The sequence below is a fragment of the Tamandua tetradactyla genome, chromosome X (genome assembly GCF_023851605.1).
Source record: "Tamandua tetradactyla isolate mTamTet1 chromosome X, mTamTet1.pri, whole genome shotgun sequence".
Classification (NCBI taxonomy): Eukaryota; Metazoa; Chordata; class Mammalia; order Pilosa; family Myrmecophagidae; genus Tamandua; species Tamandua tetradactyla.
Genome location: NC_135353.1, coordinates 143,097,094 through 143,123,833, shown reverse-complemented (window position 1 = coordinate 143,123,833; position 26,740 = coordinate 143,097,094). Strand labels below are relative to the sequence as shown.

At 38.0% G+C, this 26,740-nt stretch overlaps 1 protein-coding gene and 1 pseudogene across 3 annotated transcripts in view; one reads left to right on the top strand and one right to left on the bottom strand.

The window, feature by feature from the left end:
- Positions 1–26,740, bottom strand: part of TAB3 (TGF-beta activated kinase 1 (MAP3K7) binding protein 3) — a 111,157-nt gene that overhangs the window by 39,106 nt on the left and 45,311 nt on the right. Inside the window, exons 2-4 of one of the 3 annotated variants that reach the window (XM_077145425.1) lie at positions 15,353–15,437; positions 3,368–3,470; positions 2,215–2,407 (exon numbers count right to left, since the gene is read on the bottom strand). In XM_077145425.1, coding sequence (XP_077001540.1) covers positions 2,215–2,316 — 102 coding nt within the window. In that variant the 5' untranslated portion in view covers positions 2,317–2,407; positions 3,368–3,470; positions 15,353–15,437. The remainder of the gene's footprint in view (positions 1–2,214; positions 2,408–3,367; positions 3,471–15,352; positions 15,438–26,740) is intronic. The other 2 variants (XM_077145424.1, XM_077145426.1) reach the window with 2 other exon arrangements.
- Positions 3,426–4,069, top strand: LOC143670572 (eukaryotic translation initiation factor 4E pseudogene; annotated as a pseudogene).

Here is a 26,740-nt window from a genome sequence, read left to right as displayed (position 1 = left end):
GTCAATCTACAAAGACTGGGAAAGCTTTTTACTTTTACTTTACCTTCTTCTTCTTTTTTTTTTTTTTATTAGTTCCTGGCATTCAAGGAAAGCTCTGTCATAACACTAGGAGTATACAAGCTTAAGGAACAGACAAGTCAGAATCTAAATTTCAATGATAATACATTAAAATACCAAAATCCTCATATTTCAACAAAAGATTACAAAATAAGAAGCTATGGCCCAGGCAAAGTAAATTAAAGCATTAGAAACAATCAGTGATACCCAGACCTGGGACATAACAAAGACTTTTAAAAAATGGTCTTAAATGCTCAAAAAGCTAAAGGAAAACATGAACAAAGAATTAAAGGAAATCAGGAAAACAACAGATCAATGCAAAGACAATATCAATACAGAGATGGAAATTATGAAAAGGAACCAAGAGAGTTGAAGACCATAGCAACAGAAATTAAAAATCCCACAGGGGAGTTCAACAGCAGATTGGAGTTGAAAGAAGAAATCAGTGAACTTGAAGATAAGACCATTGAAATCATTTGGTCTGAGGACCAGAAAGAAAAAAGAATGAAGAAAAGTGAACAGAGCCTGAGGAACCTGTGGTATACCATCAACCATAACAATATATGCATTGTGGGAGTTCTGGAGGGAGAAGAAAGAGAGAAAGGGGTAGAGAGAGTATTCAAAGAAAAAAATGGCTGAAAATGTCACCCATTTAATGAAAGGCATGACTAGACATATCCAAGATGCTCAACAAACTCCAAGTAAGATAAACCCAAATAGACCCATACCATGGCATATTAAAATCAAACTGTCAAATGCCAAAGACAAAGGGAATTCTGAGAGCCACAAGAGAGAAGTGATGTGTTTCATACCAGAAGGCCTCAATAAGATTAAGTGCTGACTAAGCATCAGAAACCATGGGGGCAAGAAGGCAGTGGGATGACATATTTAAAGTGCTGAAAGCAAAATCTGTCAACCAAAAAACCTATATCTGGCAAAACTATATTTCAAAAATAAGGGAGAGATTAAGACATTCCCAGATAAACAACAGCTGAGGAAGTTCTTCACCACCACACCAGCCCTGCAAGAGATGTTAAAAAGAGTTCTACAAGTTCAAAGGAAAGGATAATAGACAATAGACTGAAGCTGCATGAAGAAATAAAGACCACTGGTAAGAGTAGCAACAGGGGTAAATATAAATGTCAGTACGATCGCATTTTTGGTTTGTAAGCCCACATTTTACTTTCTACAGGATCTAAAATGTAAATGTATAATGAAATGATAAACTAGTGGCTTTGGACTCGATGTATAAAAGTAATTTGTGATAAAAACTACATAAGGAAAGGGGGTGGAGGGGTATAAAAACATAAGTTTGTGTATACTTTTGAAGTTAACCTGGTTTCAAAGCAAACGAGACTTGTAGATTTAGGATATTACTAAGAAGAATATATTGGGAGAATATGTAAATTCATAGGGAAAGAAAGAAGCAAACAGGTTGCCCGGGTGGGGGGATGGGGAATGGGGGGTGGTGGTTAATGCATAATGAATGTAGAGTTTCTGTTTGGGGAGATGGGAAAGTTTTAGTAATGGAAAGTAGCACTGTAATATCATGAATGTGATTAATTCCACTGAATGGTATGCCTGGAATTAGTTGAAATGAGAAAGTTCACATTAAAGAAAAACAGAAAGAAAGGGCAATTAAAGAAACAATATCAATGAAATGCAATATGTGATCCTGGATGGGATCTAACAAGGGAGGAGAAAAGGCTCAAAAGGACATTACTGGGGCATACAGTCTAGAATGTTGTAATGATAACAGCTGAGATTCAAACTCTAATTCTAAGGATTTGGGGACTAATGTACAGCACCAAATATTCAAAAACTGAAACATGAGATTTTTTTTCTTTCATTATATGACTTCACTCTTTTCTCTAAACTAGTTCTCAATGGGAGTAAAATTTTACCCCCCAAGGGACATTTGGCAATATCTGGAGACATCTTTGGTTATCAAAATGGTGGGGATGCTACTAAACATTCTACAATGCACAAGACAGAACAAAGAATCACCCAGCCCAAAAGGGGAAGAATAGTGTCAAGGTTAAGAAACCCTGCTCTAAATTTTTCTCTCTCTCACACAAGAAAACTGAGTTCTGGTTGCCGTAACACAAAGCCAGCTCTAATAAAGATTTAATGTAATATTTTTGGGAGATAGTCTACCTGTAACATGCATTGAGACACCACACCCTCTGGAATCTCAGGGAAACGTTGTCGGAGATCATGGAGAACCTGAATATCAAGCTGTGGACTGCTTTGCGCCATGCCAGAGCAAATGGTGATCAAGTTTCTCTAAGGGAATGGATGTTTAACCAGCTTTCCAGTAGTAGTGATCCTCCAATACTGCAGTCATTTTCTATTAAAAGAAATTAAAATGTGGTTAAGTTTAATAATATGTTTCAATTTATTCAAATAGTTACCATCAACCACATTAAAACAGAGTAAACTAAAATTAGTATACTTAATTACAAAGTTGGAAAATTAAATTCAACTTAGCCAGTGACTTTTCTGAAATAATATAGCCAAATATTGTTTTAATAACAAAAACCAAAGCCAAAAAACAACTATAGTTCCATTTTAATGCTAAATAATAATAATAAAAGGGCAGCAGCAGCAGTTAGAATTACAGAGCATTACTATTTGGCAAACAGTTTTCTAGCCTTGAGAAATCCTACTTATACATAATCACTCAGTTTTCCCAGGGGCTATCATATGACTCCTCTAAAGCAGAATAATCATTTTGGTGCTTGAAATAATATAATCTTCAGGAAATAAGAACTTAACAATAACACCACAAAGCACACTTATCCCATTTCCCTTGTATTCCCTCTGTACTTTGAAGTCAAAAGGCTTGAATTTGAAATCTAAATAAAGGAAAACCAATGTCTAAATGAAATAGAGCAAAAAAAATGGAAATGCATAATCCTTTGTTTTCAAAGATCAGGCGAGTGGCTCATTATGAGCTACACCTGCCTAATTAAGCTCTCACCGTCCCAATGCCCTTGCACAGGCACGAAAACGGCAAGATTTGGGGGTACAATCTGACTACAGATAACTGTAGTTTATCTACAGTTAACTGTAGTTAACTTTGATTCCCATTTAAATGTTACCAAGATATAAGAGAAGTCTCATTCACCTCTGTCTTGCACTTCTGTGTTCACATATTATTATTTTTTCTTAATTTTGCTTAGTGCATCTACTATTCCAATAGAAGAATTACAGTGCACACTGTCACCAGTATCCATAAATGTGTTCCTGGTCCACTCTATAATAGCTTAGCCTAATCTCACTGGCACTAGGTAAATTAACTACTCACATAAATAAGGCAACAGTGAAGCAATAATGATGAATCAAAAATCAACTGGAAATCTAAGATGGTGACTGTGGAACCGGAAACCAGCCTACTCCCAATGTCCCATCTATAGAGGAGAAAACAGAATCTAATCAGGAGGTTGCTAAACCAGAACACTGTATTAAATATCCAGTACAGAACAGATGGGCACTTTGGTTTTTTAAAAATGATAAAAGCAAAACTTGACAAGCAAACCTCTGACTAATCTTTAAGTTTGATACTGTTGAAGACTTTTGGGCTTTGTATAACCATATCCAGTTTTCTAATAATTTAAAGCCTGGCTGTGACTACTCAGTTTTTAAGGATGGTATTGAGCCTACGTGAGAAGATGAAAAAAACAAATGAAGAGGACGATGGCTAATTACATTGAACAAACAGCAGAGACAAGTGACTTCGATCGCTTTTGGCTTGAGACTGCTGTGCCTTACTGGACAATCTTTTGATGACTACAGTGATGATGTATGGAACCATCGTTAATCTCAGAACTAAAGGTGAAAAGATAGTAATATGGACTACTGAATGTGAAAACAGAGCTGTTACACATGTAGGGAGGGTATACAAGGAAGGATTAGGACTTCCTCCAAAGATAGTGTAACTGGTTATCAGTCCCATGCAGATACAGCTACTAAGAGTGGCTCTATCACTAAAAATAGGTTTGTTGTTTAAGAAGACACCTTCTGATTTTTCTCACAGGAGATTGCATCAAGCAACTGAAATATGAGCTGAACCAAAACCTCTTCTAAAGCAGAGTGCACTGCATTTAAATTTGATTCCCATTTAAATGTTACCAAGATATAAGAGAAGTCTCATTCACCTCTGTCTTGCACTTCTGTGTTCACATATTATTATTTTTTCTTAATTTTGCTTAGTGCATCTACTATTCCAATAGAAGAATTACAGTGCACATTGTCACCAGTATCCATAAATGTGTTCCTGGTCCACTCTATAATAGCTTAGTAGAATTACCATTACAAACACATTTACCCATCCACAATACTAAAGAAGAATTTGCATTTCTATAACTTAACCGAAAAAAATTTTGTCTATGTTTCATTGTATGCAGGAGCATATTTTGATGGCTTGAAAGAATATGATGCATAGAGTTTTCTAGCAATTTTCTTTGTTTCTTTTCACAGCATTGTTTTTGCTGTACTCTTGCTGATGGTTGCTAGATTTTAATTTGTTTTCCTACTTGATAACATTAGTGATTCTGATTTCAGTTATTCATTTTATTTTTTTCTTCATGTAACATTGATAAAGGATCCACGAATATGACACAAAGGTGGAATCAACATTAATTTTGTGCATTCTTTGGTAATTTTTTTGTTTTTTTGTAACTATAAAGCTTTGCTACAAATTTATGCATTTCATTCAAATCAGTTATCTATGTTTGTGTGATTTCCTAAACATAATTGTGGATTTTTTAAAATGTAACATCATAATTATATTTCTAACTAGAATTAGAATGCCTGTTTTTGTATCTTTATGCCATATTTTAATACTTTGTAGTACTTAGGTTATTTTGCTTTGGTTAAAAATGGCTCAAGCAGAGAAGCGGTCCCATTTATACAAAGAGAGTGTACAAAACTGTAAATAAAACATGCACAGTGAATTGTCAAAAAAAAATCAACTGGCATTAGCAAGGGTCAATTAACCAGTCCACTTTTTAATCTATATTTCCTATTTTTAAACAGGAAAAATGTGCAGTGTATACCATACTATCTCATAATGTTTCTGCTCTGTTTACTTACTAGACAAATATTTTAAAGAATGAGAAGAAAGTATCTGCACCTTCAGAGGACATATGGAAACTGTAATTATAAGATATACACCTGAACCACACATAAGGGTGGGTGATCCTACACCAAATCTATTCATTGTAAATAGGCCTAGGAACTTTAAATTGTGCCACTGCTTGTGGCAATGTAGAGAACTACAGAGGATATTTTAAAATTTAAAAATGTTAAAAAAATATTGATCAACTTTTGCTGGTTTTTGTAATTAAGTAGATAACTAAAAAATAAATAGCATACAATTTCAAATTTCACTTTCATTATGGGCAGGGAATTTCATTTTGCATGTAATCTGCTGACTTACTGGAAATCTAGCTTGCTCTCTCTCTTCCCTCTTTTAAGCCAACATTTTCAGAGTTATATATACTCATTGTGCCACAAAGTCCTTACGTATAAGAGGCTGTGCCTAACCATGGATGAAAATCTAAGAGCTATTAGGGACTGCCTGAATGACTTCCAACCACCAACATGGAAGATATCTAAAGAACATGATGAAAAAGTAAAATGTAAGAGGAGAATGCAGATAGCTTCTGATTTGCACATACATGGGCTTTATGACCACCCTGTACTATTCTGCTCACTGCAATTCACTCCTTAGTCCCTCTATCTAGCTTGTCTTCTTGTTCCACTGAAATACTCTCTCCATTGGTTCACTGCTGCTAAATCCAGAGGATTCGAGATCTTCTGGTATCTATGCCCCTTGATCTCTGCAGCATGACACTACTGATCATGCCTTTCTTTTTGCGATGCCCCTTCTTTCTTTGTATCTGTGACATCACACTAGCCTAGTTTCTTCCTACCTCTTGTCACTTCTCTTTAATGTTAACATTTCCTTGGTTTTCGCCTAAGCTAGAAGGTTCCTCTTCTCATTCTACTCTTGCCCAGTGATCACATCCACTATAAAGGTTTCAATAACATTTAAAGGTGAATAGTTCCTAAATTTGTACCTTATGCATCATGCTCTCTCTGAGGCTCCAGACACATATAGTCAACTGCCTACTGCACAGCATCTCTGGTAATGCCCAAAGGTATCAGTCAACACGTCCCATAAGGAACTCATCTGCTCATCACAACCCTTCCTCAAAAGTTCTTCCCATGAATGCTACCACTATTTACTCAGTTAACACAACTAGAAACCAGAGTGCATCATCCTTGACTTCTCACTCTTGCACAACCAACTTAAACAGGGTGTGAAATCAAGCATGTCAGGGCTTGAATCTTGGTTCTGCCATCTATGGGTCTCTAGGAAAGATACCCAATCTTTAAGCCTTATAGATGCGTCATTTATAAAATGGAAATAAAAGTAGGGTTGCAATAAAATTTCAATGGCAAACTAAGTCAGAAAGCATTAGTTGCTATTATTTAGGTCATGTTTGACTATTATTTTCCTCAATACTGTAACAATAACTTCCTGCTGGTCTTCCTGCCTTCTGTTCTTGCCTTCCTTTGTATCACAGCTGGACTATTTATTTCTAAGATGCAAATCTAATCGTATCCTCTCTACTCACTGCATACCAATTAAACGGAGCCATGTGTGGTCCTAAGCATGAATATGCCACGCCTCCTCCTCCTCTGAAGGCATTAGCCCATAATGATCCATCTGCCTGAGATACTTTTCTGTCTCCCTTCCTTCCCCCCATGTCTCCAAGTCCTATTAATTCTGTACATGTCAGTTTTGGTGGTAGCTAGCCTCTTTAAGGAGGCTACCACTATCGTATCCTCTCCATAGTGTTGCTGTGATACCTCTCCTCCAGCTACACTGGGCTAAGAACTCTCTGTTATGCTGCCACGGCAGGCTGGGCATGTCCCCATCATAGTACTCACCATGCTAGACTGAAACCACCTGTGTACCTGAAGGTCTCTCATATAAAATTGTATCTCCACTTGGAATGTGTTATTATGCCAGAGTGAGGACGTACTCAAAAAATGATGGAAATAAGCCAGAAACAAAAAAACAATGGTATGGTCACCTTTAGAAAATTCTTATAAGGAAACAGGGGCCTAGACTGTAAGATTTTAGAGCAGACACATTAAGTCCAGAGTAGTGATTATTATTCCTGGATTTTGAGAGGCTGTTTTATGTATGTAACCTGATATTTAGAGATAAGAACAGAGCCGAACAGGTTGGGATTAAAGTAATTCAGAACACAGGGGTAAGGAAGACAGTGTCTATATTTTAGAACCACACATACTCTTTGAGACCAATGGAAGAAGGGTTTATTTGATCTGGAACTGAAATTTTCTTTAGTGCATAATCTAAATCAACCTATCTGTATAGTTCATTTGAACAACTGAAACACAAGAAGCACAGAAATAGAAAGTGGTCCTTTAATCCTGTATAGATTATTATAATGCCCGGAAACATCTTCGAGTATATTAAGCAGATAATCAAAAAGTATTGGCAAAGTCCCCTGAGGGACAGGAGAAACACTATGGAACTATTAAACCTTACCATCTGGGAATCCCCGGATACTGCGTTAAACCTTAGGGATATCCAAATCAATAGGCCATGCCCTCAATCATGAGGCTTACTCTTGTGAAGCTTAGGTAGGTAGTGAAGAAGCTTACACTACCTATAGGCATGCCTAAGAGTTACTTCTGGAGGACCTCTGTAGTTGCTCAGATGTGGCCTCAGTCTCTCTAAGCCCAACTCTGCAAGTAAAATCACTGCCCTCCCCACTATGTGGGATATGACATCCAGGGGTGAAAGTCTCCCTGGTGATGTGGAAGATGTCTCCCAGGGATGAATCCAGACCTGGCAACATGGGATCAACAATTACATGCTGACGAAAAGGGGGAAAAGAAGTGAAATTAATAAAGTTTCAGTGGCAAGGAGAGTTCAAATAGAGGCGAGAGGCCACTCTGGAAGTTGCTCTTATGCAAGCTTCAGGTAGACCTTGCTACCTATCATAGCCAACTCCCAACTAGGACCATTCCAGCCAATCCTAAAGAATGTCTAGGGCAATATATAAGATTCCACAAGGGTTCCATGCACTAGAGTAACTTTCCAGAAACCTACAACCTCCAGATGGGTCCCTGATCCAGATAAGTCCTGAAACCTAGCCCACACTCTCTAGAACATCAGATAGTTCCATCTCCCTATCCCATATTAGTGACAGACCCTTCCAATATCAAAAATTTAGAATGGCCATAGCCCAAACATCCCAAAACGAGAGATGGAAAGATCAAAGGTAATGATGGAGTTATACAGAGAAGATAGGATTTAACAAATGAATATGAATGCTGAATCATTAAATTGATATCTCTTTTAGTCTCCAGTACTTTAGAGCAGTTAGAAGTAAAAACCTAAAATTGTAAAACTGTAACCCATGTCAAAGTCTGAAGTATATTCTACAACTAATTGTGGTGCTGTGCTTTGAAATTTATACCTTTTTTGTATATATGCTTTTTCACAAAAAAAAGAAGGCAAAAAAGTCGGTTGTGATGATAAAAAAATATTTAAGCCCTCTAGCCTCGTATATTCTAGAGCAGCTAGAAGGAAAAATATGAGAGGATCATATGGTAGCCCATGACAAACTTGTTGTACAGTATTACAAGTCCTGTAACTACTTGTTGAAGAGTGCTTTGAAAACTACTGCTTTTTTACTTCTTTGCCTTGTATATATGTTATACTATACAATTTAAAAAGTTAAAAAAAAAGAAAGTTAAATATACATATACATACGCTCACATATACTTATATACATATATAAATGGGAGAGAAGGGAGGACCCTTGCCTACAGTAGAACCCAACTGGTAAATGTGTAGGGAATGCTGGAGCTGGAAAAATCATCATTTCACAGTCATCACAGTACAGGCAGGTTCTGGCAAGAATCATTAATGAACACTACATTCGAGGAATTTGTGATGAAAACTAGGATATTTGCACCATCTTAAAGCGTCACCCTCAAAGACTGCTCATTAGTTTCAAGCGGGAATTTTTTAACTACACCACAGATATACTGAACAACATCTTGACTCTGGGTTATCAAAATTAACATCACTAACAAGGAACAGAGGGACATGTACCTCCTAATGTGATAGCCTGAGAAAGACATATCACTTTATAGCATTTCAGTCAGGAACATAATCTGAAACTACTCATGAGGGACCATAAACACAAAATGATAAATGTTCTGTTAAAAAAATGGGTGTGCTAATAAAAAACAAACAAACAAAAAAAGAATTAAAAACAAAAAACAAAAAACAAAAAAAAATGGGTATGTGTGGATATTATACTGTCATTTTTAATGTCCTAAAAGACAAGGCTGGGAAAATGTTCCAGATTATAGGAGACAGAGTCATGAAAACTAAATGTAATACCTGAATCTAGATTAGATCCTATATTAAAGGAGGAAAATGATAAAAAAAAATTAATGGACTAACTGACAAAACTAGAACATGGGTGGTAGAGTAGAAATAGTATACCATCAATGTTAAACTTATCGAATTTACTGAATTGATAACTGTGCTATGGTTATGTATGAGAATATCTCTATTTTTCGGAATTATGCAAAGAAGCATTTAGGCAGAAAGGGCATGGCATATGCAACTTATTCTCAAATGGTTTGGGGGAAAATCATTTATATGTGTATATGTGTGCATATATACAATTATGCATGCCAGTGTGAACAAATGATAAAATGAACAGGGAAAAATGGTAACAGGTAAATCTGTATAAAGAGTAGACGGGGCAGGCAATGGTGGCTTGGGTGGACAACGGTGTCTTTGGCAGAGTTCTCGCCTGTCATGCCGGAGACCCAGGTTCAATTCCCAGTGCCTGCCCATGTGGGAAAAAAAAAAAGAGTAGACGGTGTTCTTTGTACTATTTTTATTCTTGCAACTTTTCTGTAAGTTTAAAATTATTTCCAAATAAAAAAGTTAACCCTTCATGAAGATCCTGTAGCTTCATTTGGGGTCTATGCCTTGTTCACTACTGCATTTTTGAGCCTAACACCTAGTGCCTGCTCAAATATTTGTTATATTATGAAGACTCAATTTTACTGCATCAGCCCAGCATACCTAATAAGATAGATTTGGACAAATACTTCATATTTAAAGAAAAACATATACTAGTTTTTAGATGAACCTTGTCTGTCTTACTTCCCCACTTCCACTCCGAACTGGGGAAGCAGGGATCACCTACATATGGTAGTTTGCTTGAATGATTAAGAAAAAAGGAGCATAGGTTTAGGCTATTGAATCACTGGGTACATCTTTACAGTTTGCTCCTTTAAAAATATTCCAAATCTGAAATGCTAAGAGCTTCTATCAGACGAACAATCTAGGCTTAATTTAAAATTAATACATCAAAATAGTAAATTAACACATCATCTAAATAGGGAGTTACAGGTACATGGGGAGGCAGAGGCTGAGAGGGGAAGAAAGAATTCTCATAGAAATAAGTTACTTGCTTTGGGACATACAAATTCCTTAGTGTTAATTTCAACCTTCTTCTCCAACAGTGTTTCAATTATCTACCTTTTCAACCAAAACAAACATTACTTTCAGTTTCACAGTAAGGTAATCTATAATTTGCAGTAGCCAAAGGAACCCTAACTAGAATTTTTAAAACTTGCCAAGCCACTGAAGCTCTAAGGCAGCACTGTCCAATCAAAATAGTCATTCACATAATTCTAAATGTTCTAATTGCCACATTAAAAAAAGTAAAACAGATGAAACAGTCTTTAATATATTTTATTTAACCCAATATATCTGAATTATTGTTTTTAACATGCAATCAATATAAAAAGTATTAATAAGATATTTAACATTTTTTTTTTCAAACTAAGTCTTTGAAATCCAGTGTGTATTTTGTATTCACGGTACATCTCAATTCAGACTGGCCATATTTAAAGTGTTCGGTAACCACATGAGGTTAGTGGCTACAACACTGGATAGCAACGCTCTAAAACTTTAGGATTTTCATTTAATTGCCAGGCAAAGACCTACAACTCTCAGATTCCCTTCTTCAAAATTTCCTTGACAGTATACAATGGACAGGTACAAGGACTAGCACCAGTCTACACGTTCAATAAATATTTGTCAGAAGAATTAAAAATCGGAATTCATTGAAATTGATGGTAGGAATGACCTCAAGTAATCAAACCTGCCTGTATTTACAGATATGATAACAGCTTTCTATCAGGAAATGATTCCTCAATATTTGAGGGGTTAACCACATTAAGCACACTTCATGGCTATTTAAGCCATCTTCAATAAACAGCTTCTGAAGCACCCGAAAGCATTAAGCCGAGTTCTCCTAGTGGCTCCAAAGCATGGTTTTACTAGTTTCCAAACTCTAATTATAAGTCTCTAAAATATAGGGGTAAGGGTGCATGGGTAGTTCAGAGGTAGAACTCTTCTTGCCTGCCATGCAGGGGACCCAGGTTCAATTACCAGCTCATGCGCTCAAAAAACAAACAAACAAAACCGTAAAATATAGGGGTAATACAGAGTTGCCTTTTTATAAGAAGAAAAGGCAGCAAGGGTCAACAAGAACAGACAGATTTCAGGTGACAAGAGCTTGGAGTTAGCAAACCCCATCAACCCCTCATTGATTTATCATGCAAAATGGGGGGTTATAGGTATGTGAGGAGGTAGAGGACTGAAAGGAGGAGGAAAAGAATTCTCCTTCAAATAAGTTACTTGCTTTAGGATACACAAGAAGCAGAGCTAGAGAGAAGTTGTTGCCCTCTTTAAAAAATGGTTACAAATATTGCCTTTGAAGAAACATTAAAGCATCTTAGATTTTAATCTAAGCCAACAAAACCCACAAAGATGTCTACCATCTGGAAAGATGATTAAGGAGGCCTACATTTCACAAGTAGGAATCTAAACTGATAAAAACTTCTTCTGTAAGGGATTACATATGTAATCTTAATAGTGGTTATCACTCTGCCCTGTACAAACATTCACTCACATAAGCACTAACTGATGTGGATAATCATTATGTATTTCACAGTAATACGTAACACTCTCAAACTTAATTTCTTGACGATTATAAACAGTTAAAATAATTCTTCAACAAAAGTAATTTCCTTTCTGCTCACTGGGAGAGTAAGCCAACTGACAGTTTGCAAACAAAACATATTCCAGCCAATAAGATCAGCCAGTTTCCTTAGAAACACTTCAAGTTTGACAGTAAAGTACTATACTGTATTTTTGTATTTAATCCCACAGACTACAACTAAAATGAAACATTCTCATATGCTACCTTACGTTACAGATTTCGATATAAGGCAGTTCAAAAACACAATCTATTTGGTCCATATATATTAAGGAACATAACAACTATGCAAAATATGCAAATATACAAAATTTCTTAACATTATAATGGGCTACTACTTTTTATGCAATATTATGATTAGCGATAAATTGAGACCTTTAAACAAGGCAGAGGACTCAAGCAGTAGCTGAGCAGGTTGTGGCCAAATTCCTGGGACACCCTTGAAACACCTCCACTAAAGCACAGATGTCCACAGCTGTGGATTGTGGAGCTATGTAGGTGGTAACCCTAGAGCAAAAAAAAAGAGACGCCTAAGGCATGAACCCTATGATCACCACAGCTGAGATTCTGCAGGGTCAAGCCTTTACTATCTGGGAGCTTTGAAATTAGGTGATTCCTAATTTCAGAAGAAAAAGCAGAGACAAAGGGCCGAGATGCTATCTACTAAGCAGTGGAATCACCATGAGGCTTCCTTCAAAGGCAAAGATACCTCCCTGATTCACAAGTGCTGGCACTACATGGTACAGTGGCTTCTGTCATGAAGGAGTAGCTGCTAGGAATTCTCCCAACAGAAGTGCTCCTCTCAATCAGAGAGGAAGCTACCCCAGAACTCTTTTAATAGGCCAATTTCCCAAACTCTAGAAAATGACAACACCTAGTACTTTCTTTCCACTGTTTTTTTTTTTCTGAGCTCAGCAAATACATATGGACATGCTGTTGTGGCCCAGAGCATTTTACCTCTGCCAGAATTTTAGCTCACTTCCTAAAATAATTATATCAGAGGTTATATACCAATGGTCTGGGCCAAATCCAGCCCACAAATCTGTTTGGTTTGGTAATAACTGTGTTAAAAAATAATAATAATAAAGCTGAGACACACTCAAAAATAGGGTGATCTTACATAAAAATTGGGATATCTAGCTTTTCTCTGAAAAATCAGATATGGCAACAGTAGGCAACACCTGGCTGAAGCTGAGGTGCAGCTGGACACGCACTTTCCAGGTTATCTAGTTCCTATATTCCCCGTAGCGTTTCAGACAGAGGCCTGGCTTCACTCATTTACATACTTAATAGGTTTGTGACACCTGAAATGTGTTCTACAGGGAGATTTAAAGGTACTACTGTATCAGTCTAGTCTAGTGTTTCTCGATAGCATGCCATAATCTATAATTTGGGGTGCAAAAATTCATCACGCAATGGGAACACGGATGGTTCAGTGGTAGAATGCTCACCTTCCATGCAGGAGACCTGGGTTCAATTCCTGGGTCATGCACCACCGCCCCCCCCCCCCCCCCCCCAATTCATCATGCAAGACAGTCCCATGCATAGCAGAGTGTTTAGTATCCTGGATGCTTCTACTAAAATCCCAGTTGCACTCCCATGTGGTCCCTAGAGAGGCAGTAATATCTCTGGTTGAAAACCACTGCTAGCATTTTAACTTTGGTGAGGTAAGCATTCCCAGGTTTGAAGAACTTACATAAGAAAATTATGTTTTGTTTCTATGTTTTTCTTTTCCTAATATCATACCTCTTGTTACCAACCTCGTAATTAGGAGTATATGCTAAATGCCTTTACTTTTGTTGGGGAGGTTGGTGGGGGAAGGCATAGAATAGCATTTATGACATGTCTTGTACAGGTGTCAGCTAGCAAACATATTTTCTGGGGAAATAGGCTTCTATTTGTGTGCCGGTTTGAAACTGTTGTATACCCCAGAAAAGCCACGTTCCTTAATCCTAATTCAGCATTGTTGGGTGGGATCTTTCTGATTAAGTTGTTTCCCTGGAGATGCAACCTACTCAACTGTGGGTGAGACCTTTTGATTAGGCAGTTTCCACGGAGATGTATGTCTGTCCATTCAAAGTGGGTCTTACTCTGCCTACTGGAGTCCTTTAAGAGGGAACCATTTTGGAAAAAGCTTCAGAGCTGACACATACAAAAGACTTTGTAGATACAGAAAGAAAATGTCCCTGGGGAAGCAACTGGAAACAAGAACCAAGAGAGAAAGCTAGCAGAGGTTGCTGTGTGCCCTCCCAGCTGACAGAGAAACCCCAAATGTCACTGGCCCTTACTTAAGTCAAGGTATCTTTCTCTGGATGCTTTAGTTTGGACATTTTTATGGCCTTAGAACTGTAAACTTGTGACTTAATAAATTCCCTTTATAAAAGCCAACCCATCTCTGGTATCAACTGCATTTCCACAGTATTCACAAACCCAAACAATTTGTTTCTGGGGGCTATACTTAAGCTGAAAGAAAAAAATACTCCTTAAGTGTGGGCAGCATATAGAGATTTCCTTCCAAAGAATACAGTACGGAAAGAAGTAAAAACAAACAAACAAACAAAAAGAGTAGCTTTACATTAGAGAAACCTGACAAACAAAACTTCAGCCATCTGATCGAGTTCAACATCAACAGTGATAAGTCATGTTGACCGTATGTTCCCCTGATATCATGTGAGGAAAACAGCACTTTACCTCTGTGGTCTTCCTCCCAAGAACCCATAGCCCACCTGACTCATGGGAAAAACATCAGACAAGTTTCAATTGAGGCACATTTTACAAAATGTCTGATCAATATTCAAAACTGTCAAGATCATCAAAACCAAGGCAAGTCTGAGATACCGTCACAGCTAAGAGGAGCCTAAGAAGACATGACAACTAAATGTAATTGGTATTCTGGACAGATCTTAGAATAGGAAAGGACATTAATAAAAGCTAAGAAAATCTGAATAAAGTATGTACTTTAGTCAATAATAATACATCAATATTGGTTTATTAGTTGTAACAAATGTACCACACTAATATAAGAAATCAATAATCGGGGAAACCAGGTGCAGGGTATATGGGAATTCTTTGTAGTATCATCTCAATTTTTCTGTAAAATAAAAACTGTTATAAAAATTAGTCTATTTAAAATAAAATAAAAATACCTAAAGATGGTTTCTGATCCCTGACATGGCAATCTCATTCACATCACCAGACCTGAATGCACTTTCCTTTCAGTAGTCTGGAAATCTGAAAAAAATGAGAGGATGGTTATCCTTTTGCTAACTTTTTGATTCAAAGTGAAAAACAAAAATTCATAGACTTCCAGTGTCTTTAAGTAACAGCAGATATGATGTTAGACAATACTTTCAGGACAGGTGGTTCTTTCTTAAACTAAAGGACCCAAACATTTCTACCATAATTAAATTCTACATTACCTCAAGAAGAGAGCAGTAGTTCAAAAAGAGAAGAAAGGGTTTAAACTAGGATCTATCAAATATGTATAAATTTAACTATACAGGTGAAACAATACATAATTTTAAAAAAATGCTGACCATTATATAACCCATTTCTGTTCCATGGAGCATAATTTATATTCATCTGACAGATTAGAACTCTCTTTCCCTCATTTAAAGACTATCTTTATTCTCAGTAAATCTAGTAATTCAATGTTTATCATTTCAGGACAAATACTGGCTTATATCAGAGTCATCATGTAAACATGCCTCTACTTAATCTCCTGAGTCAATTTCATTTTACAACCACAATAGAGATAAAATGATGCATCATTTATATTAAATGTTTATCAGCATTTACCATTATTTTTAATCTCTCAGTTATTTTCTTTTTTTTCATTTCTATGTATCTTTTAAAAATATTTTTATTGAGATAGCTTTATGAACCATACAGTCCATCCAAAGTATATAATCAATGGCTCAAATTATGATCACATAGTTGTGTATTCATCACCATGATTTTTAGAACAGTTGCATCACAGCAGAAAAATAAATAAAAAGAAAAATTCTATACATCCCTTATCCCTTACCCCTCCCTCTCAATTTACCACTAGTATTGCAATCTACCCATTTTTTCTAACCTCTTATCTGCCCCCGTGCTGGTTTGAAGTTATTATGTACCCCAGAAAAGCAATGTCCTTTAATCCTCATCAATATTGCTGGGTGGAATCTTTTTTATTGTTTCCATGGAGGTATGACCCACCCAGTTATGGGTGGTAACTTTTGATTTGATGGTTACCATGGAGATGTGTTTCTACCCATTCAAGCTGGGGTTGCTTACTGTAGCCCTTTAAAAGGGAACCATTTTGGAAAAAGTTTCAGAGCCATGAGAGCCACCAGAACGGACAGAATCAACAGAATGGACAGAGCCCCAGGGAAGCCATTGAAGAGAAAGTGAGCAGATCTTGCCATGTTCCTTTCTAGCTGAGAGAGAAACCTTGAACGTCATCGACCTTCTTGAACCAAGGTATCTTTCCTTGGATGCCTTAGATTGAACATTTTTATAGCCTTGCTTTAATCTGAACATTTTCACGGCCTTGGAACTGTAAACTGGCAATATAATAAATTCCCCTTTTTAAAAGCTGTTCCATTTCTGGAATACTGCATTCCGGCAACCTGCAAACTAGAACACCCCTCTAACATTTATGTAATTTGTTTCCTTATTTTTTTACTCATCTATCCTTATGGTGGGTAAAGGAAGCATCAGCCACAAGGTTTTCACAATTACACAGTCACATTGTAAACATTTTATCTTTATACAATCATCTTCAAGAATCTAGGCTACTGGAACACAGACAGTCCAATAACCACAAACTAACAAGGGATATCTATATAAAACATAAGAATAACCTCCAGGATAACCTCCCGACTCTGTATGAAATCTCTCAGCCACTGAAACTTTGCCTCATTTCTCTTTCCCCTTTTAGTCAAAAGGCTTTCTCAAACCCATGATGCTGGGTCCCAGCTTATCCCTGGAAATCATGTCCCAATTTGCTAAGTGGCTTTACACTTCTGGGAGTCATGTCTCATGTAGGAGGGAGGGCAGTGAGTTCACCTGCCAAGTTGGCTTAGAGATAGAGGCCACATCTGAGCAACAAAAGAGGTTCTCGGGGGGGGGGGGTGACTCTTAGGCATAATTATAAATAGGTTTAGCTTCTCCTTGACAGGGATAAGCTTCACAGGGACAAGCCCCAAGATCGAAGGGTTCTTCTGCCTATTGAATTGATTATCCCCAATGCCTGCAAGAATATCAGGAATTCCCCAGATGGGGAACTTTAATATTTCTTCCTTCCTCCCCAGTCTTCCAAGGGGACTTGGCAAATACTTTCTTACTCTCTGCCCAAATTACTCTGGGTAGTATTCAAGTATCACACTAACCTGAACAAACAAACAAGATCTCACGCCCTATTCAAGATTCCATGTAATTATGGTATTTGAATAAACTGATCATACAAGTTAAATTAGATAATGTACTACCCCAAATATAAACTTTGTACCAAATAAACATCTCGTCCTTTGGACACACACAGAAGTTGAAGGTTTAAAATATAGACCATATCACCCTTTACGCTGTACTCTGATTTACCTTAGTCCTATACAGATCAGCTTCATTAATATCTGTAGTCAAAGTCTGATCACTTTTTCAACTTTTTTAACAGTTGATGTATGGTGTAACACTGACTTTCATAGCTTCAGAGCGCTAACGCTCAGTCTCAGGTGTCACACAAATACCTGAAGTTCCTGGGAATGACCAGGTTGTACACAAATAGCTCAGTATCTCTGAATTTAGAAATAACAATTATAACTCCTGAATATAAGTGACTGCTATAAGAGCTTACAATCTAGGAACCTTTACAATAGGTCCCAATCTGATAACCCACGCTCTGAACTTCAATTCTTTGAGTCTGTATATTATAGTTAGTCCATATGGGTCCATATGAGTTTGTATATTACAGTTAGTCCATATATTATTTATTATACTGTATACATTGTACATATATATGTGTATATATGTGCAATATATATAGTATATATATTGTATTTTATTTGTAAATTATAGTTTAGTCCATATGAGTGCGGCAAGATAATATCTGTCTTTTTGTTTCTGACAGCTCACTGAACATACTGCCCTCAAGGTACATTCAATTAGTTCACTCCGGGAGTCATGTTCCACATAGGGGGAGAGGGCAGTGAGTTCACTTGCCAAGTTGGCTTAGAGAGAGAGAGAGAGGCCACATATGAACCAAAAAAGAGGTTCTCAGGGGGTGATTCTTAGGCCTAAATTAAAGTAGGCTTAACCTATCCTTTGCAGGAATAAGTTTTATAGGGGCAAACTCCAAGATTGAGGGCTCAGCCTATTGATTTGGTTGTCCCCACTGCTTGTGACAGTATCAGAAATTCTCCAAATGGAGAAGTTGAATATTTCCTCTTTCTCCCCATTCCTCCAAGAGGACTTTGCAAATATATCTTTATTTACTGTCCAAATTACTCTGGGATATACCAGGGCACCACACTAACCTGGGCAAACCAACAAAATCTCACACCCTATTCAAGATTCCATGTACTTATGGTGTTTAACTAAACTGACCATAAAAGTTAAACTAGGAAATGCACTATCCAAAATAAAAATTTTGCACCAAATAAACATCTCTCCCTTTGGACTCACACAGAAGCTGAGGTTTTAAAATATGGACAATATCATCCTTTACCCTGTATTGTGATTTACATTAGTCCTATTCGGAGTAGCTTCATTCATATCTCTACTTGAAGTCTGGATTACTTTTTCAACTATTTAAACAGTTGCTGTATGGGGTAATACTGGCTTTCATAGCTTCAGAGCTCTAACTCTGAGTTAGATACAGCTACTGAGGAATGGAAGTTCTCCCTTCCATTCCTCAGCAGATGTACCCTTGGGCCACCTCCGTTCACTGCTGTCATAAATACAAGTATGCAAATGTCCATTCATGTTCCCACTCCGTTCCTCCAACACTTACTTTATCATGACTATTACCCAAACAATGAACTTCAAGGATAAACAAGATGTACTTTGCACATACAAGAAAAGCACTCCGTGCCCACATAAATGCTATTTTCTACCATGTATAGTATGTTTTTCCACTCTTTCATATGACTATAAAAAAATCCACCTCACATTCGTATTAACCTTCTCCCATTAACATCAATCGTGCACAGCTTTCTCCCCTTCCTAAATGCCTATAAAAGTCATTGTGTGTTTATCAACACTTTCAACCCTTAAAATGTTTACTAATTTTTTATTCTCTTCCAGATTTTATCACCAAAAACCTTGATAACAAGAACCAAACAACATGCTCGATTAGCTACAGTGCCTTGTACACACTGAATGCTTGGTATGAATGACAAAATACAGGACTTTAAAGATAAATGGATGAGGCATGCAACTGAGTGAATGAACCTCAAGAGCTGTATGTTGAATGAAATGTCAAAAACAAAAAGACAAATACTATCAGACCTCAATCATATGGACTATTTATAATATAAAAATCCAGTGAACTAAAGTTGAGAGCATTGGTTATCAGGTTTGGGCTTACTGTAAAGGGTCCTAGATTGTAAATTCTTACAGTAGTCACTTATATTCAGGAGGTATAAATTCTGAGATAATGGGCTGTTTGTGTATAACATGGTCTTTCCCAGAAACTTCAGGTGTATATGTGACACCAGAGACTCAAAGTTAGCACTCTGAAGCTATCAAAGACAGCAGTACCCCATACAGAAACTGCTTAAAAAGTTGAAAAAGTGATCAGACATCGAGTAAAGATATGAATGAAGCTGATCTGGATAGGACTAAGGTATATCAGAAGACTGGTTAAAGGATGATATTGTCTACATTTTAAAACTTCAACTTCTATGTGAGACTAAATGGAGAGATGTTTGGTGAAAAATTTATATTTTGGGCAATGCATTTCCTAGTTTAACTTTTATGGTCAGTTTAGTTGAACACCATAAGAACATGGAATTTGGAATAGGGTGTGAGATTTTGTTGGTTTGCCCAGGTTGGTATAATGCCCTAATAAATCCCAGAGTGATTTGGGCAGTGAATAAATAAGTATTTGCAAAGTCCCCTTGGGGAAATGGGGAGAAAGGAAGAAATATTCAACTTCCCTATCTGGAGAATTTTTTATATTCTCACAAGCAGTGGGGACAAACAAATCAATAGGTTAAGCCCTTGATCTTGGGGTTCGTCCCTATGAAACTTATTCCTGCAAAGGAGAGGCTAAGCCTACTATGAAACTTATTCCTGCAAAGGAGAGGCTAAGCCTACTTAAAATTAGGCCTAAGAGTCACCCCCCAGAGAACCTCTTTGTTGCTCAGATGTGATCTCTCTGTCTAAGCCAACTCAGCAGGTGAAAGGTGAACTCACTGCCCTCCCTCCTACGTGGGCAAGACTCCCTGGTAAAAAGGAACAGAAAGCCTGGGATAAGCTGGGACCTGACATCAAGAGACTGAGAAAGCCTTCTTGACCAAAAGGGGGATGAAAGAAATGAGACAAAATAGTTTCAGTGGCTGAGAGATTTCCAACAGAGTCAAGAGGTTATCCTGGAGGTTATTCTTATGCATTATATAGATATCCCTTTTTAGTTTATGCTGTATTGGAGTGGCTAGAGGGAAGTACCTGAAACTGCTGAGCTGTATTCCAGTAGCCTAGACTCTTGAAGACGACTGTATAAAGGTATAAAGTTTACAAAGTGACTATACGCTTGTGAAAACCTTGTGTCTGATGTTCCTTATATTCAGGGTATGGGCAGATGAGCAAGAAATATGGATAATAAATAAATAATAGGGGGAACAAAGGGTAAAATAAATTGGGTAGATGGAAACACTAGTGGTCAATGAAAGGGAGGGTAGGGTGTATGGCATGTATGAGTTTTTTCTTTTTATTTCTTTTTCTGGAGTGGTGCAAATGTTCTAAAAAATGATCACGGTAATGAATATATAACGATGTGATGATATTGGGAGCCATCAATTGTACACCATGTACAGAACATGAGTGTGAATTTTTCTCAAAAAAAAAAAAAGGAAATCTAATTTGCTCTGGGTAAGACATTTCAAGTCTTTTTTTTGGTCAATTCTCAAATGACATTATTTTAAAAGAAAGGCCAAATTACTAGTGACATATGCCAGAGGGGCATCATTTCCACATTTTATCACTCAGAGATTACTTGGAAAAATGTTTTACAAATGGTCGGAACTACTAATTAATGTTGAAGCAAATTTACTAGGTGATGACTAACATTTAAGAAAAAGAAAAAGAAAGAAACATAATAGAAAAGATCAGAGTGCTTCATACATAGTGTGGTAGATTGAATTATGTACGCCAATGAAAGACATGTTCTTAATCTTAATTGATGCTCCTGTGGGTGTGAACTTATTTATAAATAGGACTTTCTGAAAATGTTATTATTAGCTAAGGTGTGGCCAACTGAATTCAGGTAGGGGTGGGGGGGTTCTTAGTCCATATAACTGGAGGCCATATAAAGAAAAGAAACCAGAAGCCACGAGTCAGAGAAGGTTACTGGGAGAAGCCAGAAGTTAGTGGAAACTTGAAGAGTAGACACAAAGAGAGAGAGATTGGATGAGACGGGAGGCAGGGATGTAAGCCAAGGAACCACAAGGATTATAGAAAGCCAGCACCAGAACACTATAAACTTTGGCTGATGACATTCAGGGCTTCTGAAGGCTGATGACATTCAGGACTTCTCTCTCAGCTAGAAAGGCACATGGTGATGCCTGCTAGCTTTCTCTCCAGGCTTCTCTCCAGGCTTAAATGGCATCCCTGGGGGCATTTACCTTTTGCATCTTCAACAATCTCTAATTGTGTGAGTTCCGTTGGCTCTGTGGGCTCTGTTGGTTCTGAACTTTTTACAAAATGGTTCCCTCTTAAAGGGCTGCAGTAAGCAACCCCACACTGAATGCGTGGAGATACATCTCCATGGAAACCATCTAATCAAAAGTTACCACCCACAATTAGGTGGGTCATATCTCCATGGATATAATAAAAAAAAAACCCACCCTGAGATGACTCCTAGGGATGACCCTGGCCCTGGCACCATGGGATCAACAATGCTCCCAACCAAAAAGGGGAAAAGAAGTGTAGCAAATAAGGTATTAGTGGCTGAGAGAGTTCAAATAGAGTCAAGCTTCAGTTAGACACTGCTACCTATCATAGCTTGCCAAACCCCAACCAAAACCATTCCTGCCAATCTTAAAGAACACCTAGGTCATTATATAAGATTCTACAAAGGTTCCATGCATTAGGGTAACTTTCTAGAAACCTACAACCTCCAGATGGGTCCCTGGACCAGATAAGTCCTGAAACCTAGAAGGGCCAGTCTCTCCAGAACATCAACTAGTTCCATCCCCCTATCCCATATTATCAACAGACCCTTCCAAAATGAAAAACTTAGAATGGGCATAGTCCAAATACCCTTAAGGAATAAGAGAAAGATCAAAGGTAATCGTGGAGTTATACAGAGAAGGTAAGGTTTAGTATATGAATATGATTGCTAAATCATTATATTGATATTTCTTTTAGTCTCCAGTATGTCAGAACAGTGAGAAGTAAAAAACTAAAATTGTAGAATTGAAACCCATACCAAACTCTGAAATCTGTTTTACAACAAGTTGTTATGACGTACTTTGAAATTGGTTGTTTTTTTGTATATACGGTATTTTTCACAAAAAAGAAAAAAAAAGTTGATTGTGATGATAAAAACAAATATTCCTTCTAGCCTCCAGTGTTCTGGAGCAGTTGGAGGAAAAATCTGAGATGATAGTATGGTAGCCCATGACAAACTCTGGGATCTGTCCTGTAACTATTTTTTATAGAGTGCTTTGAAAACTATTGACTTTTTCTTTCTTTGCTTTGTATATATGTCATATTAGACAATAAAAATAGTTAAAAAAATTTTTAACTCAAAATCAATCAACAACCTAAATAGAAAAGCTAAAACCGCTAACTGATCAAATTACACACCTGAACCTCTGAGAGCTTAGGCTTTTATGGGCTTTCTAAGCCCATAAATCTGCTGGATTTTGTCCTTTGCCTGTCTATTTGCCCATCTCCTAGAAAACCCTTTGTTTCTGGCAATAGGCATTGCAAGGCTCCAGGGCCCAGCCTTCAAAATTCCTGGCAAGCCAGCTTCAACATTCCATGGGCCAATCTTGCCTGAGCCAGACCTGAGCCCACTTCCTCAGTTTTTCCAGTTAGGTGTTTCCTATCTTATATGTTGCTGAGTCCAGCCCAAAATTCAAGTGAGAAACACAGGAGTTGAAACTGGCTGCTACAAAACCAGGAAGGGAAACTGCTTCCCTATGGCAGCACTTACTTCCCAATGGCTGCATCCGTAGTCTCTAGTTATCTTTGTTGTTCTGTGGGCCCTGTAACCATTCCAGTCTCTAGAAGGGGTATTTCCCTTCCTGAAGAGAACAGATATAACAGCCTTGCAGATAAGTACCAGCTTACAAGAATCAAATGGGTGAAATCAGCTTTTGGGCCTGACCCCAGCAAGACCAGCATCTCTAGGCTCTAAGCTTTCTCCTCAAGCCTAAAGAATCAGGGACAGAATAGGACTGCCCAGTGACCTTGTCCTCTGGGTCAACTAAATGGTCTGGAATTATGGTATGACTAAAACTCCTCTTTACCAAAAGGCAGGGTCTGTAGCAATCTGGAGTTCTCTGTGTTGACTTTTAAAGGCCCAAGAGGCTGTCCCCATCTCCTGACTTCAAGGCATCTGCATCCCTGTTTCATACCACATGACAGAGAAACCTGTTCTCATGGCATGTGAGAGAGCATTGTGTATGATTTTGTATTTTTTAATACATTTTAATCTATAGATTGGAATCTAATTTTTACATTTCATTGGAACATTTTAAAAAGTAATAAAAATATCTAAAATAAAAAAAAAGAAAAGAAAAGAAAAGCTAAAACCAAAAAACTCTTAAGAAGAAAACATGGGGGAAAATCTTCAGGATCTTGAATTTGGCAATGGATTCTTAGATGTGACACCAAAATCACAAGCAACAAAAGAAAAAAAATAGATAAACTATACTTCCTCAAAGTTAAAAATTTCTGTGCATCAAAGAACATTATCAAGAAAGGGAAGACAATTAGCAAAATGGAAGAAAATATTTGGAAACCATATATCTGATAAGGGTTTAATATCCAGAATATATAAAGAACTCCTACAACTCAACAACAAAAATGCAAGCCCAATTAAAAAATGGACAAATGAATTGAATAGACACTTCTTCAAAGATACACAAATGAGGACGGGCCATGGTGGCTCAGCAGGAAGAGTTCTCGCCTGCCATGCTGGAGACCTGGGTTTGATTCCTAGTACCTACTCATTCAAAAAAAAAAGATACAGAAATGGCCAATAAGTATGTGAAAAGATGCCATACATCATTAGCTGTGCCAGTTTGAAAGGATGCATGTACCCTAGAAAAGCCATATTTTAATCCTAATCCCATTTTGTAAAAGCAGCCATTTCTTTTAATCCCTATTCAGTACCGTATGCTTGAAACTTTAAATAGATCATCTCCCTGGAGATGTGACTCAATCAAGGGTGGTTGTTAAGCTGGATTAGGTGGAGACATGTCTCCACTCGTTCTAGGTGGGTCTTGATTACTTTACTGGAATCCTATAAAAGAGAGATTCTGAGAGAGCAGAATGACATAGCCACGAGAAGCAGAGAGTTCACTAGCCAGCAACTTTTGGAGATGAAGAAGGAAAATGCCTCCCGGGGAGCTTCACAGAACAGGAAGCCAGGAGAGAAAGATAGCAGATGACACCATGTTCAAAACATGCCTTTCAGATGAGAGAGAACTCCTGAATTTCATCAGCTTTCTTGAACCAAGGTATCTTTCCCTGGATAGGGATTGATATAGATTGGACATTTCTGTAGACTTGCTTTAATTGGGACATTTTCTCGGCCTTAGAACTGTAAACTTGCAACTTACTAAATTTCCCTTTCTAAAAGTCATTCCATTTCTGGTATATTACGTTCCGGCAGCTAGCAAACTAGAACATTAGCCATTAGGAAAATACTAATCAAAACCACTATGGGAAACCACTTCACAATTAGTAGGATGACTTTTTTTTTTAATGGAAAGTGTTGGCAAGGATATAGAAGAATCCAGACTCTTGTTCATGGTTGGTGGGAATGTAAAATGGTGCAGTTGAGATGGAAAAGTTTGGAATACACATACTTACCATATGACCTGGCAATTCTACTCCTAGGTACAAATCCCACAAAACTGAAACAAGGTATATGGACAAATAAAATATGGTACATGCATACAATGGAATATTTTTCAGTCATATAAGGGAATGAGGCTTTGATACAGCTACAATACAAATGAACCTTGAAATCATTATGTTGAGTGAAATAAACCAGACACAAAAGGACAAATATTGTAGGATTCCACTCATATGAAATATCTACAGAAAGTAAATTAAAGGCTACCAGGGGCTGAGGGGTGGGGGAATAGGAAGTTATTGCTCAAGAGGCACTGAGTTACTGTTTGGATTGATAAAAAGGGTTTAGTAATAGACTGTGCTGATAACAACACTTCACAGTGTAAAACTGATGGCACTGAATTATATACTTAAAAATTGTTAAAATAACAAATTTTATCATATATATATCCTAAGTAAATTTATAAAAAGAGAGAAGGGGGAGAAAAAATGCAAATGTTTTGAATCAGGAAATTAAAAAGATATTAGTACCAGTCAGTTCTATCATTTTACAGCATAACAGATTTGTACAGTAACGTGGAGATAAATATAATAAATGAACTTCCACTTGTCTTTAGCCACCCGAAGATGGCGGCTTAGTAAGGTATGTGCGTCTTAGTTCCTCCTCCTCCAAAGCCACTACTAGGTGAACTGAAACAGTGCAGAACAGCTCCTGGGGCTACGGCAGGGAATGGACACACAGCGTACCCCAGTCTGGACTGGCTAGTCTGACTGTGAGACTCGGCTGTGGTGAGATCCCCGAGCGGCGCGCGATTTCCTGAGCAGCAGCAGCTGCGGCGGTCGGAGCTACTCCCTCCCTCATTCCCGGGCCGGCTGAGAGTCTGGGAGAGGCAAGTTTCCCAAGCCGAGGAGGCCGGCGCCCCTCTTTTGCGGGCGGCTTCGAGTCTCGGCTTCGAGTCCGCGGCTACGAGCCTCGGATCAGAGGGCTATCCAAACCGTGGTGGCCCCCCCCCGTGGGCGGCTTCCTGGTCTGGTGGGGAATTCCCCAGGCAACGGCGGCCGATGACCGACGCCCCTCCCCCTCGGGCGACTTCCTGGTCCGGTGGCGAATTCCCCGGGCCCGCTGCGGCCGGTGACCAGCCACAGGGTCCTCTCAAGCCACGACGGCTGACGCCCCCACCACGCGCGGGCCCTGAACCAACGGAGAGAATTGGATCGGAAATTCCCAGGCCGCGGAGACCGGTGACCGGGGGGGATCCCTTCCAAACACGTGAGACAAACGTGTGCCACGAGCGCCACCT